The 23489-nt window shown below is 41.6% G+C and overlaps 2 protein-coding genes across 4 annotated transcripts in view; one reads left to right on the forward strand and one right to left on the reverse strand.

Annotated features, from left to right (window-relative positions):
- Positions 1–554: 554 nt before the first annotated feature.
- Positions 555–22482, forward strand: LOC109035157 (uncharacterized). Its single transcript, XM_072304260.1, has 6 exons — positions 555–956; positions 2067–2153; positions 3562–3866; positions 5218–5554; positions 15871–16265; positions 18197–22482. The coding sequence occupies exons 1-6, from the start codon at positions 918–920 to the stop codon at positions 18573–18575; spliced, it is 1542 nt and encodes a 513-aa protein (XP_072160361.1). The 5' UTR covers positions 555–917; the 3' UTR covers positions 18576–22482.
- Positions 3689–23489, reverse strand: part of LOC140225413 (uncharacterized) — a 32633-nt gene continuing 12832 nt past the window's right edge. For 2 of the 3 annotated variants that reach the window (XM_072304266.1, XM_072304265.1), the window contains one exon: positions 3702–3824. The gene's annotated coding sequence lies outside the window, so the exon portion shown is untranslated. Of the gene's footprint in view, positions 3825–11740; positions 13379–23489 lie in introns of those variants that run through there. The other variant, XR_011900521.1, reaches the window with a different exon arrangement.

A 23489-nucleotide genomic window follows, 5' to 3' on the forward strand; every position in this document is an offset into this window, starting at 1 on the left:
ATATTAACGTTTTTATTTCACATTGGTTACAAGGAATTTGAACTGCCCGCTCACAAGAAACTCAAAGCTCTACGTGAGTCAAATCGCGCACTACAACTGTTTCAGCGAGCTTCTCAATCGAGTAATGTTCATTTTCCACCGTGTGTTGTTCAAACTATAGGCAATTTGCAACAGTTGAGCCAAAGCGTCAAAATTGAGGTCGCCACATTTTTATATTGCAGAGACTGTCATGATAAACGTTCAGCGCGCGATGTGAATCACAGAGCATTGAGTTTTCATGAGCGGGTGGTTTTAATTCACGCATCAAGAATTATTGAATATCTTCGTATGGAGTTAATTTCAGTAATTTTCGTCGTGCGTATCGTCTTCTACGTGAAATTTTGTTTAAGAAACATTTATCAGAATGCTGAAATTCGTACCTTGTCTAGTGGTCCAGCCCAAGATCAGCTCAATCCGTTCATCAGTTTTTGCGTTACAGCACCAGTCCGGGCCATTGTGGGACTGCCTTTGTAAAATGCCCTTGCATAATATTTCGACGGCGTAAGTCCCCAATCACATATCTCGTTTTCGGCGTCTGAAAAGCTCCGCCTGTATGTTATTTTTTGAAGGAGAATAAATTGACATCATTCCTTGAAGATTTTGCAGAATTTTCTTCGCACAGAGAGGGAAAATCACGGCAGTTTCAAAGAATTGCCGTTGAGTAGTTCTCTGTTTTAAAAATAAATTTTGACAGGAAGTCTGCGACGTCGCAAACCGAGTCATGTGTTTTCCGATTTACACCGTCGATTTGTGGTCTTATCATAACTCGCGTTGTGTTTGTATTGCTCTCTGTGCTTTGAACTGGCTCATTCTATTTCTAAAAGTTTACTGTGTTTCGGACAACAACCTTGATATTGATTTATTTTTCTTTGTGAAAAATGCTACAGTTCCTGTTTTACATCGGCTTTGTCCTTCAAGTAAGTGAATCTCAAGAGACAACATCACATTTTTCAATGGGCCTTCAATTTATTTTCACATATCTTGGTAATCTTCTATTGGTATTGATTTCAATACCAATTTCACCATGTAACGTCGTTTGCTGGTTTTATTTTAATTTATTTTTTATTTTTAATTCTATTTTAGCAGTTGATAATGGTGCCGTAAGGTACCGCAACGTCCTGCCTTTGTATTTTAGCCTTGTTTCCGCTTTTTCCTGTGTTTTCGATTGTAAATCATCATTAAGCTGCCAAATTAGTTTACGTTTTTAGTAAAAAAATAAAAACCTTGTTTAAGTCTCACCCTTGAACGGACGTATTTCTATCAAACGGAACTACGTGCATTAAGACATTAGTCCTGAGGCCCCTAAGAATACCTGCATAACAGGGCTCACGTCATAATGCACTTAGTTCCGTTTGACAGAAATACGTCCAAATGCTAAAATCACGAGGAAGTACAATGTGTTAGAGCTTTGAAGGTAGAGAAAGCAACAAGCATTTAAATTATGTGTAATAGTTGTGAACTAAGTATAGTTTAAGTCATTATACTGTTGAGGGGAATGGTAGCCTCTGTTACCTTCATGCAATTCAAAGGGATTCCAACCATCATGAGGTTGAAACTAATGCTTGAAGTTGGAATACTCGAAACAAACCAGCATTGTAATAAATATATTTATTTTTCATAATTAAAGGAATTTCATATTTTATAATACTGATTCGAATTATATTTTTCACCAGCGCAACATGGAACTGATATCAAATTAAATCTTAATAAAATCAGACACATTCAAGCATAAGTAGACTCCTTAACGCCATTCCGCATCATTCTTTGTACCTATGTAATGTGCATATAAATCTGCAGTAAATTAAATCATATCTTTTAGACTTAATTTTATTATTCCGTTTTTTACACCTATACCGCTGATATAATTCGTTTTTTAAACCCATATAGCTTATATAATGCGCCTCTCCTAAAAAACGTGCATTTGTGTCCTATGGCCCTTCTCTCCATGAGATGTTGCAAAGTTTATTTTATATCCATCCATTCATTATTTATTTTCAATTTTGAATATGTTTTCTTTTTTCTTACAGGCATCTGCATTTATTGCGCCGCCTGATGAATATGCTTGTCCATTCCCCACCTCAAAACCAGAACTTGATAGTTTACGACCCTTGGCGGTAAGCTAACCTTCGATACTTGTTGACATACTTCGAAACTGTTATTTACCCACGTTTGCAAACTCCTCAATATTTTGTCTAAAATTTGCAGTTAAGAACTACAATTTCTGGCTCGTCTATAAAATCACTTACCTGCATTGGAAAAATTATGACACATATAATGTTTCTAAACTTTTCCAGAAAATAGTAATACCGTGTTGCAAAATGTCGTCAATTTAACGGATGAATGGACATTCAAGTAGCCTATGTGCATGAGGAATATTGATTTGCATTTCTGAAAAAGTGAGAAAAGCGGAAGTGCCTTCAATTTTGAACATGCAACCCACACATCCATGGAACACGAATAGTTGCATCAAGGCGACACAATCAGCTAATTGTAGTATCCGTAGGTCAATATAATCACCGATTCGAATCAGTCATTCTAAAAAAGACTTAAGTGCCAAAAATACTAATGCGAGAAAACAAAGTAAGCAAGTGCAATGGTTGAGGGAAGCGCCGAGGTTAATGTTGCCATATTTTCATGCCGCAGAGGCAGAAACGAGGCGTGAATGATCGATTATCGATATTTCCCCATCTGAAGCTATGGTAAAGAATCTATATTAAGGTGTTCGCTGCGACCATCCTGTTTATCGATACTTTTCCATAGATTTAAATGACTGTCGATACATCGCAAAGCACGCCACGCCACTGCTTGCGGTAACTCCGAATTTCGACATGCCTGTACTCTCTCCATTTAATAACTCTACGAAAACAACTTTTTACACTACATGTGCCAAGGAAAAACGCCGTATGAACCTTGAGATGTTGCTAAATTTCCTCTGACGTAATACGAATTCATGGGAGAAGTTGTCAAGATTTTTCTTTAAATTTTTCATACCATTTTGTTCACAATTTAATCTAAAATACCAGGAAATTTCAAGGAAAAGTATGGATTAATCACGAGAAAAAAAAAATATTTTATCAGAGCAAATTTAGTAACTCTTGAATGTTCATACAGCTTTCTTCCTTAGCACGACAGTACACTATGACATTATTATTGTCTCTATCTGTAACGGGGCACTGGGTCGTTACCCAGTGTGGCAAAATTTCATGAAAAATAAAATCTTGAAATTTCACGTGAAATATTTCATGATATTCCAGAAATTTATGAAAGATATTGAAAAATACCGGTTCCTTTTCATGTTTCGCAAAAAAAAAAAAAAAAAAAAAAAAAAAAAAAAAAAACTGCGACCTTCTTCTATTTTTGAGTAGGTATTTGAGTGCGAGTTGCATACTCTAGTCCCTGAAAAATATGAAATATTTCACGGCCTTGTGAGGTTTCATGAAATTTTCACCGAAATTTCCAATCTTTCATTTCTTTCTTACGTTTCAAGCCACCCTGTAACGACCTGAAACCTCTGTTCGGCAGAAGATATACCAAGATGAGAGAGAAGACGGGTGGTGGCCCTTTCGGGAGGTGGCCGGCCGTGAGTCGTTCGTCGATAAAACGGAGTTCATCAAATACTTCCTGGACACCCGCAAGCAGCTCGTCTTAGTGGCGCCACCCAACTTCGGCAAGTCCACCAACCTCCACATGCTCAAGCACTTCTTCCAGATCCCCGTCGACGCCATGGGTGCCAACCTCACCTTCAACATGGCGGAAAAAGGCACCTTCTTCGGCAAGCTCGCCATCTGCAAGAAACATCCCTCCATCTGCAGTGATTATCTATCCAGGTGACCATATAACTCTTGTGTACCTCTGTAGGGAGGGAACGGGCATGTCGAGAAATGTAGCTCTTAGTGCAGAAAAGGGCAGCCAACCGCTGGACAAGAAAAACACTAGATAAATCGTCACCTTTCGGTCGAAGTGTCGCAACCGTCATGCGACGTTTCAAAATTTCAGTCGTCATTTTATTTTTTTACACAAAAACGGTTCAACGAATCCGTCCGAAAATTTCACTGAATTTTCTTTGCGCTGCCGATAAAAGTCAGTGAAATTTTCGAACGAATTCAACCAAAAATTTCTCTGTAAAAAAATCAAATAGCGGCGGACATTTTTAAACGTCGCATGACGCTTGCGAAACTTTGGCCGGAAGGTGACGAAATGCCACTGCAAATCTTCAGATTCTAACATCAAATCAAAATGACCAAGAATGTTCATAAATGCCCGCAAAAATGAGTAAATGTATGCAAAAGTAAGTCAAATACGTGCTTTAGAAACAACGGGTTGTAACAATTGTAATAATATTATTCTGGATGCTTTGAGTTCATAGGTTGGCTGTTCTTTTGGGCCCTAAAAGCTCCATGACCTAACCTCCAAAATTACCAAGATATCCGTACTCTCCCCATCAGGGGCGTGGCGTGAATTGCGATATATCGATTGTTGGGCAATTAAAACCTATATTAAAGAATCGATTATGAAGGCCTAAATACACACGGCGATTAATCGCTGCGAGTGAGGGACGAAAGCCAATGGAGAGCCTCGATTTCGATATATCGACGTCAATGGATCGAAATAAAGGCTCTCCATTGGTTTTCGTTCTTCACTCGCGGCGATTAAAAAATCACCGCGATTTTTGAGACATTTTCTGTAAGTAACAACTCTTATTTTTGCTTTAGCAAAAGTTTGCAACAGACCCATTCGGTTATGTTTACCGATCAAAACCTGACTCCATGTCATCCTGACTAGAGTCCCTTTATACTGAGAGTCAAGACAATTTGAATCCATTTCTGATTGGTTCCCGTATTTTAGGCCTCCACAGTGTCACAAACGGGAATAAAGATTACATTTTCACCAATTGCAAAGATTATAATCAGGAATGGACCAGGGAATTACGGGTTCGGCAAGGAACAAACGGAATGAGAGGAGGAACGGAGAAAGGCATTTGAGAATGGGCCGATCAAAGATTACGAAAAACGTTCAATTTGTGTAATCTTTATTCCCGTTTGTGACATCCATGAGCCGAATTGTCTTGACTCTCAGTATAAAGGGACTCTAATCCTGACTACTTCGGATCTACCGAACTCTTTTTTGAGTTTTGTGTAATATGAACAGGCTCATTGAAAGTTTTACGCCTGGTTCTAGCGCCCCGGTCGTGTCTCTAGACCTGGAGTCGGTGGTCGGCTCGACCCCGACGACGTTCCTCGAGACGTTCCGCGCGGAGGTGGAGCGGGTGTTCCGGGCGCACGGGTACCTGGCCAAGAGCGAGCGGCTCTCGGCGTTCAACAAGGAGGAGTTCGCCAGCTACGAGTCCCACCTCGGGGGGCCCAACCGGACGATCGCCTTCTACAAGGACGGAATCGACGTTCTCACCAGGCTCCTCTTCGTCCACCACCGGCGCAAGTGCATCCTCCTCGTCGACAATTTCGACCGACTCGCCGTCGCTGCCATGCTCGGCAAGGACGAGGAATACCAGCTCCCGGTCAGTACCTCACTCTAGAGTACCTTTATAGACAGAGTATGGCCATTTCTGTTCCGGTTTTTCGTTGGTCGCGAGCGAATAGGCTGACACGATGCTCTTAGGGCCGTAAATAAACAAACAAGATGGCCGTTATCAGCAAGCAAGATTTAGGATATGCACATCTTACATCCTCCTGTAATAAAGGTGAACAGAGACAAGAGACCCTCCGCTGGCCTCCTAGCGACAATTGGAAGCTTTTACTTTCGGGGTTTCAACAATTCCTTATGGACAATTATTAGGGAGCAACAGTCATCACTCTATAGTTTCGGCTGTTGACTTACCTACATAGTCGATGATGAGCTTCGGGTGACGTCATGAGCCAAACAAGTTTCCTAAACTTCGGCCATTTTCGGCTTGTTTGCGAAACGAAACTGCCAACACGTTGTTAAACATCAACCATGTAGGTAAGTCAACAGTAGAATGCTGAAGTCCCGAAAGTAAAAGCTCCCACCAGGGCCAAGATACTAGTGGAGGGTCTCTTGTCTCTGATCCCACTCTTGAGTACCTTTATAGACAGAGTATGGCCATTTCTGTTCCGGTTTTTCATTGGTCGCGAGCGAATAGGCTGACACGATGCTCTTAGGGCCGTAAATAAACTAACAAGATGGCCGTTATCAGCAAGCAAGATTGAGGCTATGCACATCTCACATCTTCCTGTGATAAAGGTGAAACGCGATTTAACAATGTTTTCGTGTTTTTTTCGTGTGTTATTCGTAGATATGCTCGTTTAAATTGTTACTGCCGCATAATTGAAATGTTTGTCAAATTTAGCTTCTCATCGATGTTACGGTGAGCCGCCATCTTGTTTGTTTATTTACGGCCCTAAGAGCATCATGAAGCCTAAAAACTCGTTGACCAATCAAAAAGCGGAACAGTTTTCCTGTAGTAAAAAGATACGGATGGCCATACTCTGTCTATAAAGGTACTCTATCCCAATCTAGAAAAATTAGAGTCTCTTCATATATATCGACGGTATAAGTCGGCAATCACATAACTCGGTTTGCGACGTCGCAGACTTCCTGTCATACTTTATTTTTTAATCGGAAAACTACTCACCGGTAATTCTTTCAAACTGCCTTGAATTTTCTTTTCTGTGAGGGGAAAATTCTGCAAAAACTTCAAGGAATGATGTCAATTTGTTCTCTTTTAAAAAAATAACATAGAGGCGGAAATTTTTAGACACCGCAAACGAGTTATGTGACTGCCGACCTACGCCGTCGATATAGAACCGCTTTTATAGCGCTCTCTGTTGCTCTGTGACGCCTAGCCGCTAGAGTACCTTAATAGGAAGAGTATGAAAACCTCGATTTATGTAGCTCTTAGGGCCCAAAAGGGGCAACAAATTTTACTGATTTTTTTTTTTTTTTTGTGCTGCCGATGAAATTCGGAGAAATTTTCAAACAGCTTCAGGCAAAAATTTCTCTGTAAAAATATCAAATGAAGGCAGAAATTTTTAAACGTCACATGACGCCTGTGATACTTGGCCGGAAGGTGACGATATGTGATAATCAGGCGCGCATTTTTTCGATCTCACAACTGAGTATGTGATGTGGTTTCACGCGAAAACGAAGGGAAAATCTTCGTTTTCCCGCCTGTCTCAAATTATTGACGTTAATGAATGTAGGTATCATGCTCGCATATGGATTCGGAGATCTATTGCTCAGGTTATAGGACATTTTGTCAACGATTTTTTTTCGTGGACATGTTTTTTTTCAGTATAGTTTACGTACACTCGTTTTTTCGGCGGGAAGTTTTCACAGTGGCCTTGAAGCAAAAACAATGATACAAAAATGTATCCAAAAACGGTTTGCAGGGGTTGAGTCTATGCTACGAGTGGACTTTAAATCGTGGAAAATCATAATCATGGCTGATCCTAATTTCGAGATACTGCAATTTGAAATGTTCATAGTGAAGGCAAGTTTTCTACTGATTGTGATCAGTTTTTTTATACATTGGTCAATATTTATGTCTCCCTTCTAATTTTCACCGTGACAAAAAAAAAAAAAAAAAAAAAAAAAAAACAATCCGAATAGCTACGATTTAGAATCAGGGACCATGGTTTTTTTTCGGAAAACACAAATAAAAAGGAAACTAGGACTAAATATAATGTCGTGACCAAATTTCCCATGATTTCATTTAAAATCGTTCGAAAAATGCTTGAAGCAAAAAAAAAAGCTTTGTCAGCAAAAATTTGCGTATCATTTTAAAAATATTGATTGAAATTGAAGCATTAACTGTGGTTTGCAACGTTGCAATCAAGGTAAATAAGCTTCTTTTTGCGTGGAAGCATCGATAATTGAGTTTGTTTCCGGCAGGCGTGACATACAACTATTTGACCACGGGTGTAAACATGATGCAGCTCCGCCGGATTGAAGGCGCGTCAAACTGCGCAGATGTCTTCACCGCCCTGCCGACCCTCACTGGCGGGACGAACGCTGAAATCGCTGCGACACTTAGACGACGCGTCATTATTTATGACTCCCTGCTAATTTTCACCGTAACAAACAAACAATAAAATCCTAATAGCTACTATTTAGAATCAGGGACCATGGTATTTTTCGGAAAAAGCAAATAAAAAGGAAACTAGGACTAAATATATTGTCGCGACGAAATTTCCCGTGATTTCAATTAAAATCGTTCGTAAAATTATTGTAAATTTTTAAAGAAAATCTGTGCGTATCTTTTAAAATATATTGATCAAAATTGAAGCATTAATTGTGGTTTGCAACGTTACGATCGAGGTAAATAAGCTCCTTTTCGCGTGCAACCATCGGTATTTGAGTTCGTTTATGGCAGGCGTGACATACAACTATTTGACCACGGGTGTGAGCATGTTGCAGCTCCGCCGGATTGAAGGCGCGTCAAACTGCGAAGATGTCTTCACCGCCCAGCCGACCCTCGATGACGGGACGAACGCTAAAATCGCTGCGACAATTAGAGGATGCGTCATTATGTACGACTCCCTTCTAATTGTCACTATAAAAAACCAAAATAACTATCCTAATGGCTACGATTTAGTATCAGGGACCATGGTTTTTTTTCGGTAAAAACAAAAAAAGGAAAATAGGACTAAAAATAATGTGGCGACGAAAGTAGGAGGACGTTTCAGCACTGAAATTTCGTAACGCAGCATTTTATTTTGCATTTAAACTTAGTTTATGTTTTAGTTTGTACCATAATAAAAAAAAAATTACACAGGAACACAAGGCTAATTTTCACGTAAATATCACCAAAACGTATCGGCTGGAAAGGCAGCCTTTCTCAGTTGGATTAAACAACAAACAATTATAAAAATAAAAAAAAAATATTACTTGGTTGTACCTTCCAAAACGAGAAATTACTGGTATGCGATTTTCTCTCACGAGAGAAAAGTATTCTCGCGGGAGGGACAACTATTCTCTCGGGAGAGACAACTATCCTCTCGAGAAAGGAAACTTTTCTCTTGGGAGAGAAAAATATTTCTTCTGGGTTCATTTTTGTCGAATTTTTTTTTTTTTTTTGCTCTTAGAGCACTGTGAAAACTCCCCTGTCGAAAAAACGCGTGGACGTATACTTCTAGAAAAAACATGTTCGCGACAAAAAATCCTTGATGAAATGTCAAAATACCTAAGCGATCGATCACCGAATGTAAGTGTGCGAGCATGATACCTACATTCATGAACGTCAGTAATTTGAGACAAGCGGAAAAACGAAGATTTTCCCTCCATTTTCTCGTGATACCACATCACATACCTAGTTGGGAGATCAAAAAGTTGCGCGCCTGATCATCACATATTGTCACCTTCCGCCCAAGTATCGCAGGTGCCATAGACTTTTAAAAATTCCCGCCGCTATTTCCTAATTTCACAGGGAAATTGTTGCCTGAATCTGTTTGAAAACTTCACTGAATTTCATAGGCAGTGTGGATTGCGCATGCATCGCGCAATGCGTGAAATATCTCTGTAGGTTTGTAGGCGTTAATGCGCTTTACGCGGGCAGCCAGCTCGAAACGCGCATTGGCGCCTACAAACCTAAGTGGATACTTCAAGCATTGTGGAATGCGTGAAGTATCCACTTAGGTTTGTAGGCGCCAGTGAGCCTCTCGCGCTGGCAGCACGCCGCTCAGCTGTGTTTGGCTCTAATTTTTAAGCTTGCGGAGTCAGCGTTTTTCAGCTGATGATTTTGAAATGTTTGTATACTCTGCATGCCCACTCTTATTCCCATTTAAATTGATGAAAGAAAAATATGTATATAAGGAAAATATAATCTGTCTTTCTCTCCCGAGTGAATAATTTTCTCTCTTAAGAGAATAGTTGTCTCTCCCGAGAAAATAGTTCCCTCTCCTCAGGAAATGGTTTTCCCTTCCGAGAACACAATATGTTCTCTCCAAAAAAAAGGTTTCTCCCTCCAGGGAATAGTTTTCTCTCTGGAGGAAATGGTTTCCCCTTCCGAGGAAATAGTTTTCTTTCCCGAGGACATAGTTTTCCTACCCTAGGAAATAGTATTCTCTCCGTCGAAAAAATTTTGCCCTCCCGAGAGAATAGTTATCCCTCCCGAGAGAATACTTTTATCTCCCGAGAGGATACTTTTGTCTCCCGAAAAGATACTCTCCTCTCTTGAGTGAAAATCGCATACTAGTATTGTTCCCACTTGTAAAGGCACTGCCAAGTACTACTTTTCTAGATTTGTACATTATTATATTTTTTTGTCCAACTGAAGAAGGCTAACTTTTTAGCCGATACGTTTTGGTGATATTTACGTGAAAAAATTAAATGAAAATATTACTTTATTTAAAAAACAAAAGCATTTTTAAAACGAGGCAAATATTTGTAAAACCTTTTTCAACCGATGGCATCGATATTGATCTCAATGAGCTGTAGTTTTGTTGAAAAAAAATTTTAGAAACAGGAATGAAAGAGGGGAAATGACCAAGAAGCGCGTAATCTTTGGTTTTATCCCCCTGTTGTAAATAGATATTTTAGAGTCAAATACGTCCAATTTAGAGCGTTTGGTTGCGCGTATATACAACGCTGCAACACAGTAAAACACAATATATATATAAAAAAATTTAATGCTTTGGAAACCATTAAATTTGACACGGAACCAAATTAATGTCTACAAAACGCACGCTATATTTTCCTGTAATACATATTTTCTTTAATCAATTTAAATGAGAATAATCCATGCAGAGTGTGCAAACATTTTAAAATCATGAGTTGAAAAATGCTGACTCCGCAAGTTTAGATATTAGAGCCAAACGCAGCGGAGCGGCCTGCTGCCTGCGCTAAACGCGCATTGGCGCCTACAAACCTAACAGGGATACCACACTCATTGCGCAATGCGTGAAGTATCCCTGTTAGGTTTGTAGGCACCAATGCGTGTGTTGCGCTGATCGCCCTCGCCCGCCACGGCGCTTCAAAGAACTATTTCGCAACAGAGGTGTTGCACAGTATGATACGAAATTGAAAGCGCTCCAACGTATTAAGAATGACAGGCATCCTAAAAGAGTACGAAGCTTTCCTCGCAAAGTAAATCAAGACACTACGGCACAAAAAGAGAGTGGTAGTAAAAAAACTCACTGTGTCCTAGCATCCGTCTTTGATAACGTTTAGCATGATTTTTGAATTTCAATAGAGAAGAAAGTGATTCTATGTAGGCAGGAACATTCTTGAGTATGCCGGCAAGAAGATTTTATTTTGAATCAAGAATAAGATAGCTGAATGAAAGCGGGTTTCTGCTTGATGTAAGTGCCTTTTCTTTTTATAAAACTATATTTATTCTTTCAACAACCATTATTTTCTTCATTTATTCAGGAGGAATTTTTTTCGGTAAATTTGAGCATACTTCTGTTTGTATCAAGCCACTTTTTCCTCTAATGAAGTTTAAAAAGCATGCGAACCGTTATTGAACACGGCTACTAGGGCTCAGTAAGTTTTTCGACTACCGTTCTTCTTTTGTTGTCGTCACTCGATTTAATTTGTGAAGGAACTTCATGCTTTTGATGCCACCAATCATGATACGTTGGGGTGCCTTTAATCTCGTATGATACTGTTCAATATAATTATATGTCCGGGGGGGGGGGGGGGGGGGGGAGGGAATGCACACATCAATGGAAAAAGGTGAAAGGAAACAACCGCACGCACACAGTAATCGTCTTTTAAATCCTACCTTTTAAATCCTGACAGGCTGACATCGCAGATTAACTTTCTTTAGGTAGCAAGGTGGAGAAATGGTGCTGGGCCCACACCATTTTGCGGGGAAATCAAAGCCAAGAAGTTCAAAAAATATAACTAGAGTCAAAAATAGATTTTCTTGACTCTAATGAGTAGTACAAAACTGAGGGGGGAGAGTGTTCAGCTCAGGCAGTTTGCATTGGAATATTAAGTTTGAGTCCAATGCATTCCAATTAAACTGTCTATTCAACTCCAATTCAAAATGCAAACTGTCTGAGCTGAACACTCTCTCCCTCAGTTTCGTACTGGTACTCATTGGAGTTAAGAAAAAATTATTTTTGACTCTAATTATAATTTTTGCAACTTCTTGGCTTTGATTTCCCCGCGAAATGGTGTGGACCCAGCACCATTTCTCCACCTTGTTACACACAGTTCGGGCCACTTCTTAGTGTTTTTTTCTCTCACTATCTTCAGGTAGTCGAGCAGCGAATCCTCTTTAAAGTGAGCAGCCTCCAACAGATTGTACCCGTCACATAAAAATGCGCGTTTTTCCTTCTACTGTTGATCTTTTGACTGCCGGCCGGTTATTATTTGGCAAGTTCATTTTGATAGTTTTATCGACCTGAAAGTTTTGCAAAACGTCTACGACTAAAAATACAGGGGGTTTCGGGGCATAGAAATGAGAATTGTTTTGCCTTTGAAACGATAACGGCGTTATTGGTATTGCAAATGTGACCCGGCGACAAAAGTCCAAGCCCGGTAACGGGGTAGGTTTTACGACGTGCACGGTAAATGGCTTTTCGGCATGAGCCCGCGTCATTTTTTTCGAAATCGTTATTTTCGATTAAACTTAATTCTTGTCGGATGCTTTTTAGGAAATTTTAGTCGCTTTACTTTCACAAGCAGCGCACAGTCGCTGACGATTGATCACCTTATTTTCCACTTGGTCATGACTTTCGCGATGACCCTTTGTCTCCAAAATATTGTGAATAAGCTCGTTCGCTTTTAATGTCGCACAGCAAATTCTCTTTACGCATCGCCGTACAACATTTTTGCACTTCAATTTTTCGGAACCAACGGTATTTAAAACTGTCAAACACTACGCACTTCCCCCTTTATTTGTTTCAATGATCTTGAAATCTGCCATGCTGCACCGCACACGAGACACGGACTGATACAATTCACGTGACTGCCCGGGTCATCGCTTCCTATTATCAGCCGGTATCGGCGCGGCGCCGCCGTGCTAAGGAAAAACGCCCCATGAACATTCAGGCGTTGTCAAATTTCCTTATATGAAACGTGAATCGTCTGGTGAACTTATGAATATTTTCCTCCCAATTTTTTAAATGAGTATGTTCGCAATTGCACCTAAAGATTCTGAAATTTAAAGGAAAAATATTCATAACTTTCCAGAAAAAAAACATTTTATCGAAGTAAATTTGGCAACTCTCGAATGTTCATAGGGTGTTCCTCCTTAGCACTGCAGCCGGCTGCAGTTAGATTATAAAGATAGGGGAGACACTATCAGAGGAGATCTCTTAATCGCTGTCACTTACCCGTTGCCGAACAGTCCGGTTATGTTCCGTCTCGTATGATTTAATACGCAATTTAACATAGAGAAATGTGTGCGGTATGCGCCCGTATTTGTGCGGTTCCGGGTCGCCCTTTTTAAGAAGTGTGCGGTTCTTGGATTACCCCTTTCTCCTAAACAAAGCTATGCGCAAATGGGGAAGATGGGGTATGCTCGTTTAGTCGAGGGCAGCAAAAATGAACAGGGATTCTGCCATGCTAAGGAAAAACGCCGTGCGAACATCCGAGGGATGCCGAATTTCTCCTCTTAAAACATAAATTTTTGAGACGAATAATGAATATTTCTACCTAATATTCTCTGATACTTTAGATCACATTACGAAGAAAATTCCTCGAAAAATTGGACGGGAAATGGAGACGTTGAAGGTGTGAGGGATTTGCGATTTGACAATTGATCCTTATGTAAAAGTTCGCTAGAAACACGGTAATGCAACTGTTTTTCTCTGAAATCAACTCCCAAGCTCAAAAATGTATTCTTGGTTCAAAATAAAATCTTCGTAACGGCATACTCAAGAATGTTTCTGCCTAAATCAAGTCACTTTTTCCTCTGGTGAAATTCAAAAATTATGCTAAAAGTTATTAAATATGGATGGTAGGTCTTGGTGAGTTGTTGGACAACCTCTCTCTTTTTGTGCCATAGTATCTTAATATATTTTGCGAGGAAAGCTCGGTTTATGACTGTCATATGTAATGTGTTAGAGCGCCCTCAATTTTGTATGATACTGTGCAACACTTCTGCTGCGAAAAAGTTGCTTGAAGCGCCGCGGCGCGGCGGGCGAGGTCGTCCAGCGCGACACGCGCATTGGCGCCTACAAACTTAACAGCGATACTTCACGCATTACGCAATGCGTGTAGTATCCCTGTTAGGTTTGTAGGCGCCAATGCGCGTTTCGTGCTGGCAGCACGTAGTAAGCTCAATAAAAGCTCTTGAGTTGAGGCCAAAATGGAGGGGCTATCCCACGCTATCCTGAGAGTCCACGTCTACATCAAGACGAACTCTCCATGCAAAGGTAGGGAGCAAATAATTTAGCAGTGATGCCGTGCTTTCAGTTTTAGAGTCCCCAAATAAAGTGGCCCCTGTAGCCCTGTCAATGTATTTGCTCCCTATCTTTGCATGGAGAGTTCGTCTTGATGTAGAGGTGGACTCCCAGGATAGCATGGTGTATCCCCTCCATTTTGGCTTCAACTTGAGAGCTTTTTTTGAGCTTCGGAGTTAATTTCAGAGAAAACCTCATCATCAAACCTCAAACATCGTGTTTCTCGTAAACTTTTACATAAGAATCAATAGTCAAATCTCAAATTCCTCACACATGCAACATCTCCATTGGGAGGAAGATATTCATAACTTTATCAGGAAACTCGCGTTTTATTGAAGGAATTTTGGCAACGCCCGAAGGTTCATAAGTCGTTCTTCGTCAGCACGGCAGAGCTCGCAGCGGCTTCGTCGCCGCTGACGTCAGTGGCGCTTTATAATCCCCATTCATTCTTACGGCCATCGAATAACGAGCACACCCCAAATTCCGCACCCGCACCTAGTCCTGTCTGGTAGAAATACATCCAATGGAGATGTTGCATGTGTTAGGGACTTGCGATTTGACCATTGATTCTTTTGTAAAAGTTTGCGAGAAACACGATGGTGCCACTGGTTTTCTCTGAAATCATCTCCCAAGCTCAAAAAAGCTATCTCCTCACCCCGTCCATCGATCGTCTTAAAAATGATTTTATTAGAATAGAGAGGATTTGTCAATTTTGCAAGCTCTGTTCTGAACCCTCAAATCACCTTTTTTTCGCATTTAATACTATAGATCCACCAAGACACATTTCATGATCTTTGGTTCCCGAGGGCTGATAATCTCTGGAGGGACCCACCGTCTTCTAATTTTTGCATTTTGACGCAGGTCTTTATCTTGACACGACCTTTCCATGGTTCGAAGTGCCTGATAAATGTTTCGGGTCAGAATAGAGATGTTGCATGTTTGAGTTAGCGATTTGACTATTGATTCTTTTGTAAAAATTCGCGAGAAACACGATGGTGCCACTAGTTTTCTCTGAAATCATCTCCCAAGCTCAAAAAAAGCTCTCAAAGTGAAGCCAAAATGGAGGGGATATCCCACCCTACCCTGAGAGTCCACCTCTATATCAAAACAAACTCTCCATGCAAAGATAGGGAGCAAATACATTAGCAGGGCTGCCACTTCATTTGGGGACTCCAAAACTGAAAACACGGCAACCCTGCTAATGTATTTGCTCCCCACAGATTAGTGTTGCTCCCTATCTTTGCATGGAGAGTTTGTCTGGATGTAGAGGTGGACTCTCAGGATAGCGAGGGATATCCCCTCCATTTTGGCCTCAACTTGAGAGCTTTTATTTGGGCTTAGGAGTTGATTTCAGAGAAAACCAGTGGCACCATCGTGTTTCTCGTTAACTTCTACCTAAGAATCGATGGTCAAATCGCAAAGCCCTCACACATGCAACATCTCCATTTTTCCTCTTCATCAAGCGCGTCTCTCATGCATTGCTTCATTCTTGCCACAGACGGAGGTGGAGGAGATCTACTTCTCGCTGGGCGAGACGGCGAAGCATTCGGCGTTCGTGTCTCGGACTTTGCTGACGGGCGTTTTCCGGATGGGGAGTCACCGACAAGGGCACGACGACAACCTCCTCTACAAGTCCATCTTCGCCGACCCGCAGATCAGCCAGCATTTCGGGCTCACCTTGGCCGAGGTAGAGGCGCTCATCGGGCGCTTGGGTCGGAGCAAGGACCAGGCTGCAGTGGATCTCGATCGGATCAAGTACCACTTCGGTGGCTACAGGATCTGCGACACACAGATCAAGATTTTCAACACCGGATCCGTTGTCGCGTATCTGGAGGGCGAAGGAATCAAAATCCCTTCGCCGCCTCTCTTCCGCATCTACAAACCAATCTTCAGGTTCGCAAACCTTACCCGTTTCATTTTTTTTTAACTTCGGAGGAGGGAGCACTTCCGGTGTAAGCACTACTGACGAGCCACTGGCAGAATCGGTGGCCCGCTTCGAAAAAAGAACGATAAGAAAAAAACGAAAATTTTTTCATACACTGAAAAAAAAATCTCGGCGTATTTACTAAGAAAAGGGTAAAATTACCAAGAATTCAGGGTTCTATTTGATCCCAGTTTTTTCTCGGTAAAATTATTGAACTTTCTCGGTAATTTAACTGGACCTTGGTAAAAACGCAAATTTTTTTTATCGACTGTGGTAGAATAACCGAGATAAAATGGCAAAGTTACCGGGAATTGATTACCAACAAAAGTGGTATTCTCACCTGAAAAAAAACCAGTAAAAATACAGGTTTTTAGGTAAGCTTACCAGTCTGTCTTGGTAAAATTACCAATAATTGGTAAAAAAAGTGAGATGGTAAAGGTACCAACGGACCTTGGTAAAAACGCCGAGAGTTTTTTTCAGTGTACCCAACTCTCATTTGTCCATTCTCCCTATGGCCGGGAGCGATTGGACCAATTAGAATCGTATGAAAAAAATCGTCATCTATTTCAAACATCCCGCCAAGACTTAAAAGAAACGGAACGAACAGAACGGAGCGTTTCGTCGCCTTTGCATACATAATCTGTAGCAAAGAAGCGTACCCGTTAAATTTGAAACACCCGGCATTTTTCAGTGGCGGGAATTTCAAATGTTGCCCCCCTTTGTAAGCTCCCTAATCTACTCTTACATAAAAAAAAGCTGGGTACTAGTCTCAAAATCTGATTACAGCGTGCTCACCTGGGAATCACCTGTCGATGACCGCAAATATCATGAAAATCGGCCTAGTAGAGCGCTGAAACTAAGCGTTGCCAGTTGTGCAAATTTAGGAGGTCTCGGAGCTTTTAGTATAAGATGTCACTTGCAAGTTGAGTAAAGATACTGGATGAAAAGTGAGTTTTGAGAATTGTATAACCAATTTTATTTCATTGCGTAGATACGAGGGTCCGTCTTCAGCTAAAGAAAACACTTACGGGCATTTTACCTTTCTAGCCCAAATTTTAAAATAAAAAATCACAAGAAAGTGGTGAAAATCCTCCTGGAGGTAAAAATGCGAAAAAATGGAATATGATAATTTTTTACTTAAAATTCGATCCAACTATTCCTTCCAGGCTGTGATTAAGGGAAGTTTTGGATTCGATCGACATGAATGGCACTTGTAAAACACGGAAAAAAAAACTTCGTGCGTGGGACTCGAAGTTTAGGTCATATGGATCTCTGAAGTTTTAGGATTGAGCATCTGAACACTTTAGGTCGAGCTGTCGAGGTTCGGATCACACATTTGAAACTTCAGTTCTTACATCTTAAGTACTTCAGATGTGAGAACCGAAGTTTTTCGGATGTGAGAACCGAAGTACTTCAGATGTAAGAACTGAAGTTTCAGATGTGTGATCCAAACCTCAGAAGCTGGACCTAAAGTGTTCAGATGCTCAATCCGAGAACTCCAGAGATTCATATGACCTAAACTTCGGGTCCCACGCACGAAGTTTTTTTCTCCGTGTGCTTTGACCGGAAGGCGAGGACACCCAAGGATCATCAACATCTGAGCAATTATCCTCGATCTTATCGCAATGAATTGCGATTTTATCTCCCGACAATTTACCGCGATATTTTCGAAATAAAAATCGCGAAAAATGGCGATTCAATCTCGATTTTATCGACAAAAATTGATCACGATTTCATCGAACCAAAAATTGCGATCTATTCGCCACACATCGCAATTTTTAATGCGATAATATCTCGATATATTGCCACCGATATAATCGCAATTACCAACTGATAAAATCGACATGTATCGCGATCACTGCTACTTGGGCATTGTAATAATCGAGACGAATAATTGCAGGTATGAAATGATGGGCGAGCACCTTCACGAGGCTGTCGAAAATGGAACGGATTTAACACCGCAAGGGGTGATCTCGATAACGGACCTATTCCAGCTGCGACAGGCCGGCCACATGACTGTCGCGAACTTCAAAGGGACCCACAACAAGGGGCTCCTTGTGCAGCTTCTCCAAGAGGCCGGCTACTTCACGGTCACCTCTCGAAAACCCAACGGATCCGTCCATCTTGAGATCCCTTGCGTGGCCGTCAAGGAGGCTTACGAAGATCTCGTCTACCACAACGAGTTCTTCGTCACCGAGGAGGAGTGGAAGAAAGAGCTCGAAGCTAACGCCACGAAAAACAACCCACGTGACCATAAGGGGAAGAAAAGTGGCTCATGATATTGTTAGAGATCAAAGAGCAGTGGCATAGCTAGGAATTCTTTAATGGCCAGGTTACACGCTCAAATTTCCGTCAAATTTCGATCGAAATGATGACCAAGATGGCGGTCGAGAGTTATCTAGATTGATGAGTAAAATTAATTAAAACAGCGTGTTGATTGAAATAAGCACGGTTGTGTGGAGATCAGATGAAAGATGAGCCCCACAGCTCCATCTTCTACAATCAAATTTTTGCAGGCCGCAGAAATTTGATGGTAGACGGTGCGCACCAGTCACCATTTATAACGGCTCAGCTCTCAAGCCAAGTAGCTGAACACGTAGGGGATGGTCGCAGAATGGGGGCGTATCCACCAGAAAGGGTAATCCTAGAATAAGGGGGGGGGGGTAGATCTAGGGGGGTGTAAGAGCCCTTTCACTCTGTATAAATGGTCACCTACCTTGAGAGTGGTATCCTAAGGAAAGAATAAGACTCACAATCTAGGGGTGGCCGCTCGTGTATTGAGTACTCGTATGGTAACAACGATAATGATGGTATATAACGATAAAACTACAACTAGGTCACACAGACCTCAAACGACTATCACACAGATACACAACTACTACAAAAGGGGGGGGGAGGGGTCTCCAAGCAGGAAGAGCCGTCGGGGATACTGCCGCTGGACGGGACTTTCGGCGAGGGGAGGGATACTCAAAAGCTCAATCACCGGGGTGAGACGCGGGACGGGGCAACTTGAGGAGTCAAAGACTCGGGAAGGGGGTGAAAGGCCGCTGGGGCGAAAGAAGGGTCGGGGACGAACCGTAGGACCAAAACTTTCGACCGAGGGATACTCGAGGACTTGACTACGGGGTGAGACGCGCGTCGGGGTTCCGCGAGGAGGCGTAGACACGGATGGTGAGACGACTGACTTCAGGGGATTTCAGAGGGCTCCTCGTGGGTCTCCAGGCCTGCTAACTTGGGCGTCGTTTCCCACGGTTAGCTCGCCAAAATCCCCTGACCAAGCATGTCATATCCGTCAGGACTCCGAAATCCTCGGAAAGCAACAGGTTAGGTTGCCATCCCGTGGACCTTGGTCGCCCGGCGCCCGAGACTGGGGTATACGCAATTGGGGGATTCCTCGGGCTATCTGACAAGGCTGTGTCTGGTGATGTCACCGAGCGATGTCACTGACGGATGTGACAAGCTGTGTCATGAAAAACTCGCGGATCCACGATCTCGCGGCGCGATATTGGCTCGCTGCTTCCAAAACCGCCGTAACTCCAATATTCCGTTATACTCCCCCTACAACGACACAGGATAATGACCTCATTATCCGCAGTGGGTCACTGGGAGGTCGAGCGTTTTGGAAGCAACTAGTCAACACTGGGGTATGATTTTGTAGAGACTGGGGAAGTGTGATAAAAATTGTTATCAGTCATCGCGCCCGTCCTTTTGGGAGCATTAACCTGCTACTGTCATTCTTAAATCTAAACATTGTGTCTTATTACAAGGGTTTAACTGTACAGTGAAAGAAGGAAAGTGAAATATGACGCTGGAGAACGCTCGGCGGTTGTCGCCGTCGTTATACGAGTCGATCAGCTGGCGCGAAGGTCACTGACTCATGGCGCGGGGCCGGAGAGTGAGGAGCTTCTTGCTTCGTATCGGGTGTCCCGAGCAGCTGAGTGTTTGTTTGTGAAAGGTATTATGTATGATTGAGTCTGGAGGGTTACTTGAGTTTTTTTTTTTGTTTTACTAACAATCCAATGATTAAATCAATCAATCAACAATCAGCAATCCTTCAATTTTGTATGTATAATTTTTTGCTGGGTTTTTGGGTGGCGTGAGTGAAAGAAAGTAGCTGATGGCAGCGATAGTTAACTACAAAGTCACGATACGGTTGTCTAATGTCGTTTCTATCATTGGTATTTTATATAAACTACTATATGAAAACTTAACTATTCTAACTTCTCTATCGATTATGCTTTATCGATGGCTGCGGCTATATATATTCTATCTACTATTAAATCTATTCTATCTTTACAATTTTCACAATCGTTGCGACTCGTTGCCCTGTCAGCGAGATTGAGCGGCATTGCGGCTGTTGTCCGGTAGGTGTCCGTTGTCCCCCCCTCCATTCCGGTCTTCTCGTTTTTTCGCTTCGCAAATGCTCGAGGCCGAGGGGCACCCCGAATAATCTGCTCGTCTCAACATCGGTTGATGGAGGTACATCTACTGCTCATCTCTACGTCGGTTGACGGAGGCACATCTACTGCTCATCTCTACGTCGGTTGACGGAGGCACATCTTACTGATGCTATCTGCGGGTTTTGTGTGTTTCCGCTAGCATCAGGGTCCCTTCCCTGGCAGCACTATGTGGAGAGTTTTGTGTTCTCCTGCGTTGCCAGGTGGGAGTTGGCAACATCCGGATTTCGTAGGAAAACAGGCGTGTGTTCCGATTGACTGTGATAGCACAGGTCACTAGATTGGAGTTGCCAACATTCAAATTTTGTAATTGAGCAACGTTTGGTTGGCTCGGCTGTGTTGATGGTAGTACACCGGATAGGGGTTATCAACATCCAAAAATTTGTAAACGAGCAGAAATTTGCCATTTCCTGCTCATCTCTGTCGGTTGACAGAGGGACATCGGTCGCCGTGCGGTTGTAGGTATCCTTTCGGCCCGGGCATTATTAACTGCTCGTTTGGTGTTTTTTTCTTTGGATGTTGGTCCCTGGTCTGCTCATCTCCCATGGAGGAACATCGTAGGAAGGTGGCATCTCTATGTCGTAGTACCGGAGGGGGGGGGGGGGTCTTCAGTGACATGACGCAATGCGGGGGGGTCTCTGTGTAGTTGTCCGTCTTCTTTCTGGGGTTGGAGGCTCCATGGGGCTGACTGGGTTTCACCGAGTCGGCAACAGATCGTTTCCTATGTTAATATTAATCATTCTATACAAAGTCGTAATTAGTTATAGGTATATTACAAATTTCCCAATGTCTTACATTTTTTTAAAGAAAAATTTTGAATTACTCGCTGAAAGTACTTTCACTAGGAGGTCTCATCTCTTCTGAAGCATCTCTTTCTAGGTATTTGTCTGTAATGGGTATTTTTTTTTTTTTTTTTTAACGCTGATTTTAAGCATTTTAAAGCAGATTCCAAGGTCTACAAAGTGTGGAATAACAATGTCTCAATTCATGCGACGATCTGTCATGCAAAGTCAAAGTGCAAGGTGCAAATTGCCACAAAGTTAATTGCATTCGCTACATGCACTGTGCGTTTGCATTATGTATTAGGGGGTTGCTACTAAACTACTGAACTACTGAACTATTGATCTAAGTTTTTATTTGTACTGTACAAGGCTATTAACAAGGCATGAAGGCTGAAGTAAACAAGGCTGAGATGGTTGTATGCGCTAGGCGGCGCAAATAACTCGACGTAGAGAACATTTCAGCTCACAATTAAGGTGCAGAGGAGGGTCGAGAAATTTGGCAACGCTGGGTTGTCTCCATTTAAGCAATTATTTTAATTTAATTGCATTTTTCTGAGCCTATAGGTACTCGAAGTTATTTACATCTTATTTCTAATGCCTAAATTTTATTTCGAAATGGTGTGGCTACTATTATTATTGTTATATTCATCTATTATTTATTTTATCTACATTTTTTGAAATGATGTGGCAGGTAGGGGCCAGTGCAATCACAGTGCTGTCAAAATGCTACCGTGAACGATCGCGTTCGGTTCTCGTCATGAACTGAGGGATTTTTTTAGGGAGATAGTGAGTAGATCTAATTAACGTGTCGAAGATGAAAAGTTACTTCATTTTGAGAACACTGCGGCTGCGCCGGCTTCTACTCTGGCGCTCACTTTGCTAAAAGTACTAAAATACATTCAATTTAAGCTTAATTCACTAAAATATATTTATTGCTAGAGTTTGTATTGACAGTAGCAGATGTTCCCCGACGGCTCTTATAATTAAGTTTGGAAGAGATAGAACCAGTTTGAACATACTACACGAAGTTTTCCTAAGTTGAGTGGCAACTCTTAGGGCTTCGTGCATTATATCCACGTCTGGATACGTGAAATCTTTGAAGCTCGTCTTTACAAGATGCTGATTTTTGTTTCTTTCTTGTCTCAGAAATCTAGCATTTTTTGGAGCCTTAATCAATGTTGGCATGTCGTGTGTCAAGTGAATTGAAATCAATGTTGTAAATGGATATTTATCTTCAGTTAGGCCCCCGAAGCACGCTTTTTTTTGAGAGTTCTGTTGTTAGGGTGATCTTCGGAGTCCTAAGTGAAGACAAATTTTGTGGTGTTCTGAAGGTAGGTGACCGTTAGTGGGTTTGGGCCCTATGTTGTTTGGAAACTGTCGCTCAGGCGTAATGAGTGGCCTCCTAAAAAAAAGTTTCTTTCTCCTACATACTACCCTTAACCTTTTTAGTTCTAATACTTAGTGAGCATGATTCGTGCTTTAAAATATTTGATGTAAATTAACAGAATTTGCACGGTTTAAATTGTTAAAAATTGGAGATAAACTCCCTGTCATTTAGGCATGACTAAGTTTGTAGTTTAAAGTTAAGTTTAACTAAAATTCATCATAATTTCCAGTAACTTTTACGTTCTTAGCTTAGGATTAATATAGAACTAATTTCTGGAGCTAATTTAGTTTTGTTTCTGATGCTTTGGCGAGGCATTGAGCAACGAAAGATCAACCTTTGTGAAAGCGTAGTGCCTGTTTTTTTGTAAAAGAAAGGAGGAAAAGAAACTGAATTGATCATGGTGGAATTGTACATGTTAAATTGACGCGATTCATCCTGGTACGTTTCGCATTATAGTACCAAAATGTTTCATTCTAGTGGTAGCTAGTGAGAATAGCCGAGGCTATTTCGGAGTGTTGTTGACCGTTCGTTACTCAAGTTTTCTTTCCTTTACGCCGGTAGTTTATT

This window comes from Bemisia tabaci, chromosome 9 (assembly GCF_918797505.1).
Source record: "Bemisia tabaci chromosome 9, PGI_BMITA_v3".
Classification (NCBI taxonomy): Eukaryota; Metazoa; Arthropoda; class Insecta; order Hemiptera; family Aleyrodidae; genus Bemisia; species Bemisia tabaci.

Excerpts from the sequence above, each read along its gene's own strand:
- LOC109035157 (XM_072304260.1), top strand. The coding sequence starts at position 918 with ATGCTACAGTTCCTGTTTTACATCGGCTTTGTCCTTCAA. Across the intron at positions 3,867-5,217 it reads TGCAGTGATTATCTATCCAG|CGCCCCGGTCGTGTCTCTAG; the intron begins GTGACCATATAA and ends GCCTGGTTCTAG. Across the intron at positions 5,555-15,870 it reads ACGAGGAATACCAGCTCCCG|ACGGAGGTGGAGGAGATCTA; the intron begins GTCAGTACCTCA and ends TTCTTGCCACAG.